Source organism: Stylophora pistillata, chromosome 2, assembly GCF_964205215.1.
Source record: "Stylophora pistillata chromosome 2, jaStyPist1.2, whole genome shotgun sequence".
NCBI lineage: Eukaryota > Metazoa > Cnidaria > Anthozoa > Scleractinia > Pocilloporidae > Stylophora > Stylophora pistillata.
This window is the reverse complement of record NC_142520.1, coordinates 23,931,732-23,948,236: the sequence shown is the minus strand read 5'-3', so window position 1 is coordinate 23,948,236 and position 16,505 is coordinate 23,931,732. Positions and strand designations below refer to the sequence as shown.

Sequence of the window (16,505 nt, the reverse complement as noted above, 5' to 3'; positions counted from 1 at the left end):
TATTTGACTAAGAGTTTTAGCGGACGGAGTGGGGAAGGGGTGGGGAAAAAAGCCCCGCTGTTCTCCTACCTTTTTACCGTTACACACCCCCACCCCGTACTAGCCGTTCTGTTGCTGTAAAAATGAAAGATAGCACCTATAAATTTTATCAAGAAACTGATGAGCACTCTCTCTCGTCAAAAGTACACCTGCTCGGCAGGCTATATCAAGCTCCCCTTATGATTCGTCCTTCAACCAACCTCGTTCCCAGGGCCTTTCCTATTTTGAATTTTGCCGCCCGCCAATATTCAAAAAGGGAAAAGCCCTGGGAACGAGGTTGGTCCTTCGACATCGCCTATCTTTTTTTCATTCTCCTTATTTCGTGAAAATCGTCTTAACCGTCACTGAAAGACATTCTGATTACCCAGGATAAAATTTCCAGACCTCAACCAGACTTGGAAACATATTAAAGATTCCCAAACCTTACGCTTAACATATTTCCAGGTTTTCCTATTTCCCTCCAAAGATCTCTACATACCTCTGACATTTTCTAAAAATTTTTATAATTTTCACAGAATTTTGTGTCCAAATCTATTGAAAACCTTCCCTCTCACGCTCAACCAACTTATTTCGTGACTAGCTGCATGACAACTTTGCATGACATGGAAACCCATCATTCTTGCGTTACACTGTACTTAGCACTGACCAAAAGAATAGCAGGCTCTGGAACCAACTCTTTTGGTCACCAGTCCCTCAGTAATTGTAAATACTTCCCTCCATTTCCTTCTTCATTTTTCGTGACAGCGTACAGGTGTTGGGACTTGAGTGTTTGGTGGGAGGTCAATCGTTGTTTAGATTTATACTTAATTGCGAAAAAAATGTCATATCTACACACTCATTGGAGAGATGTTGATGTAAGTGTCTCCATTCGTTTTTCTGTAGATTGATGCACCGGCCTAATTACCTCCCAGTTCTGTTCTATTCTTCCGGAAGGGATGGAGTTTGATTTGTGCGACAGGCCAAAAATTATGTTTTGCTCTAACCAAGACAGAAAAATGACTTTTTTGTTTTTCATTTGTCGTGGTAGCCTTGGTGGTATTATCTGCATATACTTGCGATTTTTGAAAGATCGTAAGTACTTTAATTCAGGTCGAGGATCGAAGATCGAAGATCGTATTTGTAACAAGGAACTATGACTAAGCAAAAATGAATATTGATTGGTCATGTAGTAGCAGTCATTTTAATTAGAATGTGGAAGAAACCACCTTGAGTCTTTTCGAAGATGCTTCTGAGAACAGAACATTACGATCATTAATCATTATATTTGTAATAGCACCCGCTAAAGATGCATCATCTCTCTATGTCTATTATCGAAGGAGAAATCAGATACTGTACACTCTAATAAGGGTTACAGCAAGAAAAATGTTTGGTTTTGCAGGCATGGAGGAAGGAAGGGTTTTTACTGTCAACAACAAGCAATGAAGCAGCTAAAATGTTTGATGCGTCCCTTACTCAGGTTAGGTTAATATTTAAGAAGTTAGGAGTCATTTCAGAATTGCCATAAAACAAATTTTGATGGGAAAAATACTGGCGGTTTTCTTGCTAAAGGAAAATTAGTCAGTATTTCCCGTTGGCCATCCCTATAAGGTTACTTGAGCATGCCAGCAACCAAATGAAGAAAACTGGTTCTGTCCTGGTGTACCGGTTCACAAGGGAATTACCATTGTTCTTTCTTTGTTTAGGAGTTATTGGTTAGCTATTGTGTATTGTTTGGTCTTTTGTATTGGATCTTGTGAACTGGTACACGAGGACAGAACCAGAAAACTACTAACCATGGGTTCACAGGTTGCTGTTAAATTTTGATCTAGATATAGATATTTGTAGCACACGAGGTTTACCTTCTTTTAACTGTTGAATTCATGAGGGTTTCCTACATATATTCCAACTTGTAACCAACAGTTACTGTTTTTAAGGTTGTAGCTCACCTTGACGATGATAGTGTTGGTGGCCTGCAGAATTCAGTAACCAGAATGTTGGAAGCAGATCCTGATTTTGGTATTAAATATATATAAGCTTTCTTTAGGGGAGCAAAAATTTAAAAAATCTGTCCAACAACTTGAGATGGTCCGTTAGTGTGGATTTGTAAAGACTATTTGCAGGGCTGTGGTCTTTTATTCATCTTTGAAAATGCATCACACAGAAAAGTGCATGTCTTTTTTATCTAAAAATCTCCTGACCTGCCGTAAATCTTATAAACAATATTAGCAAGGTAAGGGTTCTAGACCAAATCTACCATGGGTGGCAAAAGTAGTTGCAATTTGGCATTGTGTCCTTTTAGTGGGTGATCAACAACCATCCATTCAACATGGTAAACAAATATCTTCAGTTGTAAATGATCTCTACTAAGTTACTTGAAATTACAAGTTCTAAATCAATGAACAGCTTATTTTTATTTTCACTCCCAGAATGGACTTTTCAGAGAAGGAGGAATTGCTCATAGTTTTCAGTTTTGCCTACTAGTAGTAAATGACTTCGTACTGATTTTTACCTTTTGTCTTTTCACATCAGCTTTGGGTCATGTTGTGGCGTCTATCTTTGAAGTTAAGAATTCTATGGATGTTGCTCAGTCATTAGCTTCTAAGGGTAAACTTAACGACAGAGAAATGCTCCACTTTAATGCTGCAAAAGCACTGGCTGCAGGGTAAGATATGCTTAGGTCTCCTTTCAAATGTTTGATGACTTTATATATCTAAATTTGAAGTCTTTAATATAAGTTACAGACCAATTTTTTCTGCTTGGATTCATGGCTCTAGTGTGATAAATTCTAGTGGGAAAGAGAGCTTCCATGACTTACAGTACAGACTGAGAAAACAATGCTTCAGTAGAACTTCGCTCTAACAAAGTGCCAAGGGACTGTGGGGAAATTGGTTTGCTATATCGAGGGTTCATTATATCAAGGTTTTGTGGCATTCATTTTAAGGTAACTTTAGCGGGGCTATTTAAGCTGCAGCATTGTTTGTTATACCAAGAACGTCATAATATTAGAGGTTCCACTGTACATAGTGAGATTTTTATTTTATCGTTAGGTTTAACTAGAGGGGGACCGGAATATTTCATTCCAAAGTTTTTTTTTTTTTTAATGTAGTGGGCTCGGTACCATGAAATATGGCATCATGATGGTAAATTAACCAGCTGCAGTGTTCCTCACAAAATTTTTAAACCTAAGTGTTTAAAAACACTTTCTTTTCATACCGTGCCTAACTCTTCACCAAGGAGTCTTAATGGGTATGATGTACTGGCAAAGTATAAGGGAAGCTTACATGCAGGGTTGTAGATAAGAAACTATGCTGCTGGCTGAAATTTTTAAGTTAGGAGGCTCAAAGGTGGTGAATGATTGCAATTGTGTATCCTCAGAAGTGCCTGTTGTGCTTTTCCAATTGATAGCCACCTAAAAATCCAGGCGGGGATCTCAACTTTTCCGTTGAATTTTGTAGGCAGCTGGAGCTTAATAACAACCCTGTTGTTATTAAGTTGAAACCCTGTGGGAGGGGGGGTAACCTTGGGATGGACCACCATCCCATCCAAGGGGGAGTAGTCAAATACAATAAATACAATATACTCCTAGCTGCGTCATGCTATGGAAACTGGGATTAAAGCTCCAAACAGAATTTAATTGTGCCTCTTAGCATTTTAATCCTTAGACTTTTACCTACCAACCCCTGTTGTTAATAACTGTTATAGAAATATACCAAAAGCACAAGACACATGGGATGACATAGTGATGGCCTACCCTACAGACATACTGGCACTAAAGATGCTTGGAAATTACAGCATATTTTTTGGTCCCAAAGCCAGGATAAGAGATAGTGTAGCAAGAGTGCTGCCACATTGGAATCAAGAAATACCTTTATATGGGTAAATTAAATCATAACAATATATACTTGGCTATGATTTGGATTCATATATCTTATTAACCAAGCGAGAGGGCCGTACTGGGAGAATATCGGCCCGAGGTCTTGACAGTACGGACCGAGCGTAGCGAGGTCCGTACAAAAAAGACCGAGGGCCGATATTCTTCCAGTACGGTCCCAAGCAAGCTTGGTTAATAAGAGATTTATTATACAACTGAAGTTCAAAGGGACACTCAGTGTGGTATCATTTGGGACCATTTGGGACAGTGCCCGGTCCAATACTGAGAGCATATTGACCATTCAACAATAGAGCATTTTGATTGGTTGATTTTAGTTATTGGCCCTCTACTGCCCGAGTCATGTAATAAATTATTATATTGTCTATGAGTAATCCTACATAGTATTATGTAAATTGACTTTACAATTGTGGGAATGAAATCTGATATTTTTCTGGCAGTTGTAACTGTACTTGTAATTTGTAACATATGAAAATATTAAATATAAAAATTAATGTGTTAAATTACGGTGTCCAATCACATGGTTTGAGGTTTTCCTTGTAAGCTCTTTAATTGGACTAATTTTATGGTGTGATAGGCATTATAATTCTGTTAAAATCCATCTAGGCTCTTTAAGAAAATACCCATAAATGCTGGTAAGCCATGAGGCAACTATAAAACCCCATACTTAATTAGTCCTACTCTAATGGCTGGTGTAATAATTTTTTAGGGGGTTGGAAATTGTTATCTAGTATCTTGATTGTGCTAGGTAACAATTGAAAACAAAAAGCAATGTCATTGTAGCCATTTATGATAAGCCACGTGATTTTCCTGATATATAGCATTTACTTTAACTGCAGGTATCTCTTTGGTATGTATGCCTTTGGTTTAGAGGAGACAAACTTCTACAGAGAAGCAGAGAAACAAGCCCGTAAGGTAATTTGTTGAAACAAGTGAGAACAAAGAAGTTAGAAATTGTTAAGTGTCTGTTAAAAGAATTTCCTCTGTCGAGCTGGGATCTTGGGAAGACTTGTTAGCACAGTGTTGTTAGTACAGTGTCACAAGAACAGCACAATTTTTAAGTGGAATTGATCACTCATTATGTGAGGTACAATCTTGATGAGTTTGATAGACCAGAGTTGGACTCAAACTCAAACAAAAAAGAAAAAAGACAAATACAGCAAAACAAACAAACAGACAGACAGACAAAACACTTCAGTGGAGTATGGAAATGTCATTAAGAAATACAAAAACTATGAGAAAAATACAGATTGAATAAGCTATCAAGTAACGATAAATGTAGTTTTATCGATTTCGTTGATAGCGTAGGTTGGGCACCGTAAAGAGCTTGTCAAGCTGACGTTAGGTTTAAAGCTCGAAATGCAAACTTTAAAAAACTGTTTGCGGTGGCTAATTTACATTAGTATAATTTCAGAGCTGAGCAAAGAGTTTCTAGTAATCTGATTGGTCGCGCGGTTTCTTATATGACGCTATATAAACCGCTCCACGCGGTTTATATAAAATGTTAAAATAAAATGTTATTAAATGTTACTAAAAATGTTGATTTTAGAAATTTTCTCTGTTGTTCAGCTCTGAAACTAGTTTATGATAAAAAACAATTATTCGCCTCAGGTTCGGTGAATATCGTCGAATAATCCCCGAGACTTCGTCTCGGGATTATTCGACGATATTCACCGAACCTGAGGCGAATAATTGTTAATAACGAACTCTGTTGATAATACGAAACAATCTTGTAATAACCCTTCCCCCCCCCCCACCCCCCAAGTAAAGATGCGCGTTTACATGTATCCACATATTGGCATAGAATATCCGTGGATACGAAAATGGAACCCAATAAACCTTGTGGTATCATATGCAATACATTCTGTCCTCATTGGTTTCATAATGAGCGCTTTTCGATTTGCGTGTCGAAACACCATACAACGGCCAAACAGAAGAAAGAAAAAAAAAAACACCACTGCGAAACTAATGAGCCAATGAGCCAACGAGGAGTCAAAGTAAAATCAAAAACGCGGGAAAACGCTGGCGACCAAATCGTGATTGGTTATAGCTTTACATCTGATTGGTTGAGAGAGTGGCGCGAACTTTCTGGACCAATCACAAACTGCCTAAAGCGCATGTAAACGTTAGCGACCAAGTCGTGATTAGTTTTACCTTTGCATTTGATTGTGTGAGAGAGTGGCGCGGTTTTTCTGGACCAATCACGAAGCGATATAAATCAACTACAAAGCCATGTATATCTAAACCGTAGGGATTGGAGCTAATTCCTAAAGACACGTGGGCAACACATGCTTTGGCTCATGTTTTGGAGATGGAAGGCCGTCAGGATGAAGGGATTGAATTTATGAGTAAAACCATGGAAAACTGGAAGGTACGACATTGATTTACTTAATTTATTTGACTTCTTGATCTATTAGATGATAGGGAAGGTAATTTATTATATAGATACTGATGAAATACCTGGATTTTTCCTTTTTTACTAAAAATTCATATCTTTATCACGCGCAAGGAAGATACGTTCATCTTTCACGTGTGAGGATATTGGTGTCGCCATGGTTACTAACGTGGCTACTTTTGCTGTTATGGAAATTTTCTCTTCTTCATTAGAATTTTGACATTTTTTGGATCAGAAATTATAAGTGTTATTGTCTTTATTTTTCCTCTATAACTCCATATCCGAGTTTCATAACATGTTTGTGACAGGCAATTTCGATAAGTGACCACTTTAATTGCACTTTTATGTGGAAATTCCATCAGCATCTATAAAATAAACAGAACAGTACATGACCGCTTGGAGATACGAATTTTATCTTCTCGTGCTGAAAGTATCTCTGATTCGTTCGCTTCGCTCACTCATGAGAGATACGTACAGCACTCGCGCGGCCGTGTAATATCTTCCATATCTTCTTTTTCTTTTGGATAAATTTCTGGAAGTTGCCCCACAAATCCCACTCAACAAATTCCAAACCGTCCGCAAACTTTAAAGATGGTCTAACATCTGATTTTATGCTGTCACTCGATACTCGTAAGCATCGAGTGGCGTTCTAGTCATTTTATACAAAGTGAGATTAACCTTTCTCTTTTTTCTGGCTAGCCATGCGAGTCTTTGGCCTGTCACAACTTCTGGCACTGGGCTTTGTACTATATTGAGAAGGTATGCTCGTACTAAAAGCGAACAGCGGCGTGTATTTGTAACTGATAAGTAAAGATTCTTGAGGCTTATAACAACCACAGGAAATACTAGAGATGGTGCATGAAGCTGGTTTCAGGTTACACTTTTTCTGTTTAGTATGAAGGTGAGGTATGCCACGAAAATCATATAATATCAACTCATCCGTTAAAAGTTACATAAATATTTACTGTCCACGTTGTATACAGATTCGAAAGAGCAACGTAACCTTTCGAAAAAAAAAATGCTAAAAATTCGAGTATGGATACTGCCATTATGGTAGCGATTCTCTAATCAAAGTCATCGTACAACTCCCAGAATTGAAATCGCATGCCGAGACCTAAAACACGCGGTTTGCTTAAAACTATTACATTGTACTGTGGCCATCGGCTTATCATTTCCATTCAACATGCGCCCCGAGGTGAAGATTGACACGGCAAGAGTGACCCCGTGACCTTGTTTTATCCGCAATTTTTTCACGTTTGCCGGTTGCGTTTTGCCGTTTGTATGTGAAAGTAACCTGTGTAGCGTTTGCCGTGCACGTTAGATTTTCTTCCCCTTTTCCTCTTACATGTAGAAGTTAATTGGTGGATAAAGGGCCGCAAAAGTATTTCTCGTAAGTCATACAAGGGCGCCTTCAAATCCACCATGATGTGACCTCACACGAAGCTAAAATGAGCAACAAGGTTCACGCTATATTGCGTGAAACGTGAGAGGGCAAGCAGGCGTTTTCCGTTTCACGTAAACGCGGAGCTAAATCTCTCTAATGACGGCCAGCTTAATAAAGGTCACGATAAGCAGCCAAATTGCTGGGGAACATTTAAAAAAAATGGCGACGTCTGTGTCCTGTTTGTATTTTAGTTGAAAAGGCGGTGAACTATGAACTTCGAATTACTTATGGCTTTCCCCTTTTTAGGCGGGATTTGAAATTCTGCAAGGAAGCCATAGAGTGGACAGAGAGCAACTGCATTTTCATTATGTCACAGTTTAGTTCCTTACTGATTTGCGATCAAAGCAGTTGCCCCCTTGTTGGGAGAGATAGAACTTCGTTTTGATGACGCAACCCCAACGACCAAATGTGATGACGTAAAGGAGTACTTTCCACCGTAGAAGCACCCTGTTTTTTCTTCCTTTACTTTGCGCTAAAATAGTTGTGTTGTCACTCTTCAGGGGGATTACGAAGCAGCATTAAACATATTTGACACTGAGGTAAATCCAAGTGCAACTTTAATTTTATTATTTGGTTAATTCCTTCCTTCCTTCCTTCCTTTAAAGATGTCTTTCATATTGGCTGGCGTGATTATTGTTCGTTTGTTTTAGACCTGCCATTAGGAGAAGATATCTATTTTCTTATTTTATTGCAGTAAACTTACGCTCTGCGAAGGCCTAACGCTCGAAACGTTAGCTTTGAAACTTTTTTGCGGTGGCCAATTAACATTATGAACTCAGTTGATAAACCCAAAGTTACCTCGCTTTTGTCCTGTTCGTTGGGAAATTGCACAAAATTATCCTATTTGCAGATGGTACCGAGATTTAAAGCAAGTGCCACTTTTCAGCTGACAGATGGATCCTCCCTCCTATACAGATTAAAATTTGAAGGTTAGTAATTAAAAAGGTTGGGGAGTTTGCTTGTTTTTACTTTGTGTTTTTACTGGCTTTCTTTACTAATTTACTTTGTTTTGATTGGTTATTGTAGTTAGGTTTTGGTCTTAAGGCACTATAAAATTGAAAAGCGCTCTTAATGGGCCTGTAATATATTTTAAGTAAGCAACGAAAGGGTGCTAGTTCTAGTATATTAGATCAACCAACCAAGGAAAGAAAGAAAAAAGAAACACCCCCCTCCTGAAAAAATACAACAACAAAAAAGAACAACAACAACAACAAAAAAAAGGCGCAAAACCTCTTTTTTTTTCTTTTTTTGCAGGAGTCGATGTTGGTGACAGATGGCAGCAGCTTTGTCAGTATTGGGAGAGCCACGCCGATGACCATTTTCTGGTAAGTGGATTGTATGAAAGAAAGAGATAGTGCTGTTGCTTTGTATTCTGTGTCAGGTGATGGCAATCTAATATAACTCAAGTCTTGCTTATGGTATCTGCAGGCATTTAATGACAGTCATATGCTTATGAGCACGCTAGGGGCAAAGAATGAAGATTTGACCATGAAACTATTGGATTCCTTGAGAAAATATGTTAGGTATGAAAGAAGTTTATAAGTGATTATGATAGTAATCTTCACAATAATTAACACTACTTTTTAAAAGCAGTAACGTCTGAAAAAAAATTTCAATTGAACCCGCCGGTGATCTCTGCGATACCAGTGGTGCAGTGCTTTACCGATGCAGTGCTCTAACGATGCAGTGCTCTACCTATGCAGTGCTCTACAGATGCAGGTCTCTACTGATGCAGATTTCTCCCGTTGTAGTGATCAACGGGTACGGTGCTCTACCGATGCAGTGCTCTACGAGTGCAGTGCACTACTGGTACTGTGAACTACCGGTGCAGTGCTCTGCTGGGGGGGGGGGGGTGGGGGGAGGGTAAAGAAACCGCTGGAGGAATCGAATGGACAAAACAAATTGAAGTCAACACCTAGTCAGGAGCAGCATGGAAATTTGAACTATATCCATTCGACCACATGTCGATCACTTTTATAATATGCCAGTTGTTTTTTTTTGTTTGTTTGTTTGTTTTTTTTTTTAATTTTATTCTGGTTTCTTATCTTTAGAGATGGCTCGGGAGCCAACTGTGAAGTATCACGTACGGTTGGTCTCGCCATATGTGAGGCATTTTTGGAAGCTGATAAAGTGAGTGTACGAAAACGGTTTTTCATTACAAACAGTGCTTTGTGATCAACTGGTCTGTTCTTCCTGGATGAGTGTAATCCTGAGAAGAACTGTTGTCAGTATTGCTGACTGACGTTTCAACAACCTTGGCGTAAGTCTTGACTTTGATAAAGACTTCTGCTCAGGTTGTTAAAACGTCTGTCATTACTACCCACAACAGTCCTTCTCAAAACTACATTCACCCGGACGACCAGACTACATGATGTCATGGTGCTCAAACCATTTACTGTAAACAGTGCTTTGCTTGAATTAAAAATTGCATATTTTTTTCCCTGTTATTTCCAGGGAAAATTTGATAAGGCTGTAGCTCTGTTAAAACCTCTTCGTTATAAAGTGGACCTTATGGGTGGCAGTAGAGCTCAGGTAAGAATCAGGACGCCCATTCTCTTAATGAATATAATTTTAGAAAACAAATTTAAAAATATTTCGTTGATGGTGATTTGCCATACAAATATAATTAAGCGTGTTTTGTCACTTAAGTATTACTATATCAGAGCGCTTTTGATTGAGAGTGGTAAAGCCATACCAAAGTAATCACAATTTGCAATCAGAAGAAGGCAAGATACACTTAGGAGTCACTAAGAACTGAAAGTAAACCAACCAAATTGCTCTAAAGCGCGGGAGAACGCGGGGGACCAACAAGACGTAATTGGTTTTGGTTTTGCATCTGATTGGTTGAGAGAGTGGTGTGAGTTTTCTGTACCAATCCCGGAGCGAGGTAAAGAAAAGCCAATGCAATTGAGGATTCCTCTCAACACTCAATTGAAAATTGCTCTATTACTTGTAGTCAAGTGATGATGTGGCATTCATGAAATATGTGTGTGCTTTTGCCTATTTGTAGCGAGATGTTTACGAGTTGTTCTTGATCAATGCTGCAATGCATTCTAAACGCAAAGAGGATCACCAATTTGCCAGGTAACTATTTAGTTTTTTTTCTTCACCTCCTGGACTTTTTTTATATCAGTGCAGGTGACATCTCTTCATAATATTTGTAAAAACTATTTTCAATAGAGTATCAAACTCGGAGAAAGCTATAATGGAATTAAAGAGCACAACGGGCTATGTTTCCGTTTCTGCCAAGTTAAGGAGTCTAGAAGTATGGTCAGATACTGCCCATAGAATTTAATTCATTTTCTCAAAAGAAGCTCGGATGTAGAATTCAAGAGTCCCCTGTGAAATTAAAAAATTTAAAGTATACTAAAACGACCAATACAAGCAATCGTTAACCAAGGCGTCTTCGAATTCCAACTTGCTGAAAGGCTTTTGGATTGCACTCTGTTTACCATCATTTTGTTTGATTGCATGATTTCTTCGCAAATCCCAGCTAGGTACATCTACATGTTACTTTGGAAGAGAGCGATAGACTGGGATCGAGAGTCGCTGTGTTAGCACTTTTGGGACTCCTAGGGAAACGCTGATCTGAATAAACATGGTGGAATATAGCTCCTCTTCGTCGGTTCGCGTTTTTGTTTAATTTTTTCGTTATTTTTTGCATTCTTGTTGTTGTTTTTTTAACTGTTTGCTTTTGATTTTGTTTCTTTTTTCCCAGGTGTCTTATTGCTGAAAAGAAAGCTAAAAAGAATAAATCTCCGATGGCGGACAGACTTATGGCACAAGCCCTTGCTCTTCATGTGGAATAGGATGTAAATAGGTTATTGATATTACACCTAGAGGAACATTTTTTTTTATTGAATTAGACTCAAACATTCAACCGATTTTGAGCTACGACTTTTAGAAGCCATTCAATATGGACTATACGCGTTTTGATACAAAACGATACATTAATCAGGCTCGGATCCAGTAATTGCAAAGTCTCTTGCCCAGACCTTCCACGGTCAAGCAGTTCAATATTTCAATCACATGGTAGGATCTGGGCACGAGATTAATTGATCCAAAATTTGATTCAGAAAACATGAAGTATTTCTTTGCCAATTACTTCTCGACCAGCCCACGCCATTCTTTCCCTTTCCCGCTCTTACTCGCTGCAGATGCACATCTCCATAGAAGAAGAAAACGAACTAGAACCAATACGGTAGTAATGTACGATCTTGTCGGTGCATGGTCAGTAGGGAGGGGAGGGGAGTGGATCGAGGGCGGTGGGCACGGACCTTCCTGACTTAATTCCGCTATTGATACAGAAAGGGTTATAGAGCCTTCTTCTCTCTTCGCTACAGACTGGGAAACTAGCTGATTTTGCAACGGTTAGAAAAGAGTGTCTTGAGAATTTCAACTTCAAACTCGTCATCAGGCCGTGTAAAAAGTCATCAGGAAACGGGCATTTCAGACTTCGTGAAGCCTTTGCATGTAACCTATGTTGCAAAACGGTCTATCAATTTTATTTTTTGTTTGCGCAGTGAGATTTTTGAAAAATGGCCCTGGTCTCAGTTGGAATTTGACGATGAACGATCATTACTATTGACCCACAGGAATATTTATTTGAGCCTCAATCTGACTTTCATCTGAAAAATAATCGTTGCTGTGGCTAGGTTTGTTATAATATATTTTTTACACAATGCCAAACATCTTCAAGCAATTGCGACATTTATATATGACATATCCCATCACAATTTCTTCTCATATATATAGACAGTCATAAAATAAGGAATTTGATTTATCGAAATGTCGAAAATAATTTTCAACTAATTAACCCGAAATTGCCAGGGATGATCAACAAATACCTTCTCTGTTTGATATCAACACATTATACAGCTATTAAGTGATGAGAATACACAAACGTACTAGCTTGAGAGGGATCTTTTTTTTATTCCAACACTAAATTGTGTCTACTTTTGATAAGAAAATGTACCGAAGCCAAAAATATAGAAATTAGAATCAGACCTTAAGATTTAAAAAGTCAACAATTGACAATTTTTCATATTGTCAGTGGTGGAGGTATTCATCAAGGCAGAAGAATAGGAGAAGAAGTCTAACTTAGTCTAATTTTATTGCCGTTGAAGTCGTAAAACCTTATTGGTTTTTCTTATACTAAAGCTGTGAACATCTAAAAAGAAAACATAATAACAAAGTAATATAATAATAAAATGGTAAAAATATTTGATGGCCCTTTCCTCCCCACCCCCCTACTCCCAAAAAATGATAATTAAGATCTCAGAGAGATTAAAACTATAAAATTAGACCAAAAATTTAGCGTGCATGGGATCCGGTTCACAGAGCTGTACGAAGAAAAAAAAATGCGAAAACAGTAAATCCAAGGAAAATCCAGTCAAAACAATCCAAAAATAAGATCAAAATAACGACAAAGAAAAAAAAAAAGTAAAAAATATCAAATAAACCACCTATGATGTATCTCACCAATTGGTCAATCGATTATCAAATCAAAACAAATTCTGAAGATGTTTGCTGCCATCTCAGCCGTGGTGGCCCACGTACGAGGGTTTAAGTGATTCCTCAGTATTGAATTGTGCATCCTGTACTATTTATAAAAAACCACTTCTTCAGGCGAATAATCGTATGTGCATTCTAAGAACACGGCTCAGTTTCTCATTCTATGGACCAAGTGAAGAGGTACCATCACAGTCCGTGCTCTTAAATTACCACGATGACCGAAATTTTTATCGCTTAAATTTTGATATACACCTATCCCCTTGAGTTGGAGAAATTTAATAAACATTAATATAAAGGAAAGATAGATATAGCTAAAAGCGTATACGAAGTCTGTTACTCGATGATGCAAATTATGACCATAAAAGCAGCTACTAGAGGAACGTTTTGAGTCGAAGTTGTGTAAAATTGCATGATTTTTCCACAAATTATAAATCAAACTTTTTTCGACACGGTACCGATTCAGATTTTTTTCATGCGTGTGTACTTTTTTTAACCCTTGCTTCCAATTACTGTAAAAGGTATTGTTAGCCGATGAAATGACGCGCGTGATTAGTGCCAGCACAGATGGTCACTATTGGCTCCTTCGGTTTGTCTCTGTTACGTCTCGCCGAATAAGTCAATTACCGCTTCAGTCTGAGAAAAAGCTTTCTTGGAATTTACATGAATGAGTTTTCAAAGCATATATTCTGCATCAAAATAACTATCCAAATAATCGTGTGTCAATTACTAAATTAAAAAGAAGAAATTTATAATTCCATGAATTCTAAAGATGGTTGGCGGGCCGGCGAGCTTTCACGATGTGCTCTAAGTGAAAATTGGACTCTAAATCCGCAAGTCTCTCTAAAAGCGACCCAGTGTTTCTTTTCAATTTTGCCTATGAATCTTTTATAGTGTAAAAGTAAACGAAAGCCCCTTCTTCCTTTTTTTTTATTTAATTTTTTTTTTTCGAAACAAAAAAGTAAACTTCTTACGAGTGAAAATCGCTTCTGGAGCACAAAGGCCCAGTTTTTATTCTCCGCTCGGAGCAAATTTCCAACTTCTTCCTCAAGACATTTTTTATTCAGACTAACTAAAATACTGTAGAGGAGTATGAAAATGTTAAAAAGCTGAGGTTCATAAACTCAGGAGAAAGGACCTTTCTAAGTTTATGTCGCGCACTGTCATAATACTACAGGTTACATTTTCCAATCTGAAATTAAACAAGTTCAAGTACCGATTTTATTTTTCAATATACACGAACAATTTCATAATGAACAACAGGAAATATTTTGGATAAAATAACCTGACTATTTCTCTATTATCCTAATCTTCCATAATTTATTTTTCCCCATGCCTAAGTGATAAATTAAACAAGACAGTAGATCCCGTAGAGCAAAGAGTCAACTTTCTACGGCTGTATCATTCTTAATGGGCATCAGTGGAAATTTTTCTCTGCTAAATGCTGTTCCATGGCATCATGAGGAATAAAGAAAGCGTTAAAATGCTCAATTCACGCATCAACCTTTGGGATTGCGATATGAATTCTCGTACATAAGCTTTTTTTATTCATGTTTGGGTGGAATTTTCGAAATCATTTCACAGTTGTGTTATATGCCTGAAGATTTGGTCAGCCCTGTAACTTGCTTGTGCAAAGACGTAGCAAAGAATTATGAGAGAGGTAATTTTACTCAAATGGCGTATGATTCCATAGTTTTAAACAGGCATTTTAATTTTAGTGAGGCCACTGCTGTAATGTATGATCTCATATCTTGCTCACCTACCCACGCTGAGTCGAAATATTTTAACTCACTTCCCACAATCAAAAATACGTACTTTAAGTAATCCTGCACGCATCGACGGATTCATTTCCATCAATAGCATTGACCCGGCCATGGATATTCAAAGGGCAGATAACGCTGCTACGGACGAATGACTAACCAGCTGAATAATTTTTGGCCGAAATTATTGCACTCTCTTACCGGATCGCGATTTATGCTGCGAATAGCGTTATCCACTCTAAGAACAACCGGGGCCTGGACTCATAAGTGCTCATAGCAATATCTAACCTGTACAATAAGTTCACAAAACAGTGATGCAAGAAAACCTCCAAATTAATTAAGTGGTTTGAACTCAGCAAAGAGTGCTTAAAACGTAGCGTCAAAAGGGAGAGATAAAGATTAAACTTGGGGAAACCGAAATTAACAGGAAACCTAGCCGATGAGAATAGGCCATTTCGGAAATGTAGTAGATCACGGGTAACGGGTTGTCCGTGATTGCTTTGAGTAAGATACGAATAAAGTTATTTGGCATCTTGTAGATAATTTGTGCCCATTATTTTATTTCAAGGGGTCCTTTTTTCTTTTTCGTCTTCATATCAAAATAGTTGCAATTAGAAAATCGCCTTTGGGGGTTGTTTACGCGGCATAGCAGTTTGGCAGAAGATCAAAGAGCCAACAAGAGACATTTCATGGTTTTACTGGCCGAATAAAGCTTAGAGATCTCATCTAAAAAGCAATGATCAATTTTCCCGCTTTTTATATCTAATGAGATTGTCTTAAGCTGGTTATTAAAAGAGAACATCCAGCCCTTCAAGTCATACGACTACCCTATACTGACTTGAGCGACTAGTGGCAAAAATTATACGGGGTGAGTTTGATCAATTTGGCACATCATTTAGGCACATCATTTAGGTAAATATCTTTACAAAACGACAAGCAAACAACCACTGCCCATTCAAGGTAAAGCCTCTCACATCGCTTCTCCAGCAACTGGGTAAATTTGTGAGCGAGATAAACAGTTGCAAGACCCACATCAATACAAAATGCCCCTTGAGTCTGTTAAACTAAGGGGATACTTAACAAACACATCTGTATGTTTTTTTTTTTTTTTTGGTTTTGTTTTTTTGTTTATTATTATTATTATTATTATTGTTTGGAATGTCTTCAAGTGTGAAATAAAAACCGACCCAATTCCACTTTATGAAGTAAAATTCAAATAAAGAACGAAACAAATCACTACTAAAGTCAGCATTTTGGACCTTGCCGTAGATTCAATTTTAAGTTATTCCTTCAAAGCATTGTGACATTGTTTATTATTGTTAGTAAATGCTACACTCGTTCTTATGTCATTAAAGATTGTTTACAGAGTGTAACTTCACAGTGAGAGTCCCTTCAGCGTTCTAAGGACTAACAGCACCATTAATAGAAACAGTCTATTTGCCTCAGCGTTTCTATTATGCTATTCCGCTTAAGTAATTGACTGGTCGC

General features: G+C 37.9%; 1 protein-coding gene across 1 annotated transcript; it reads left to right on the top strand.

Moving 5' to 3' along the window:
* The first annotated feature begins 744 nt into the window (after positions 1 to 744).
* LOC111343180 (tetratricopeptide repeat protein 38) lies at positions 745 to 15,181 on the top strand. Its single transcript, XM_088748506.1, has 16 exons — positions 745 to 893; positions 1,418 to 1,495; positions 1,953 to 2,034; positions 2,548 to 2,680; positions 3,721 to 3,894; positions 4,747 to 4,822; positions 6,159 to 6,278; positions 7,002 to 7,061; positions 8,247 to 8,285; positions 8,597 to 8,675; positions 9,001 to 9,071; positions 9,175 to 9,269; positions 9,798 to 9,876; positions 10,201 to 10,278; positions 10,757 to 10,830; positions 11,465 to 15,181. The coding sequence occupies exons 1-16, from the start codon at positions 858 to 860 to the stop codon at positions 11,553 to 11,555; spliced, it is 1,365 nt and encodes a 454-aa protein (XP_088604632.1). The 5' UTR covers positions 745 to 857; the 3' UTR covers positions 11,556 to 15,181.
* The last annotated feature ends 1,324 nt before the right edge of the window (positions 15,182 to 16,505 follow it).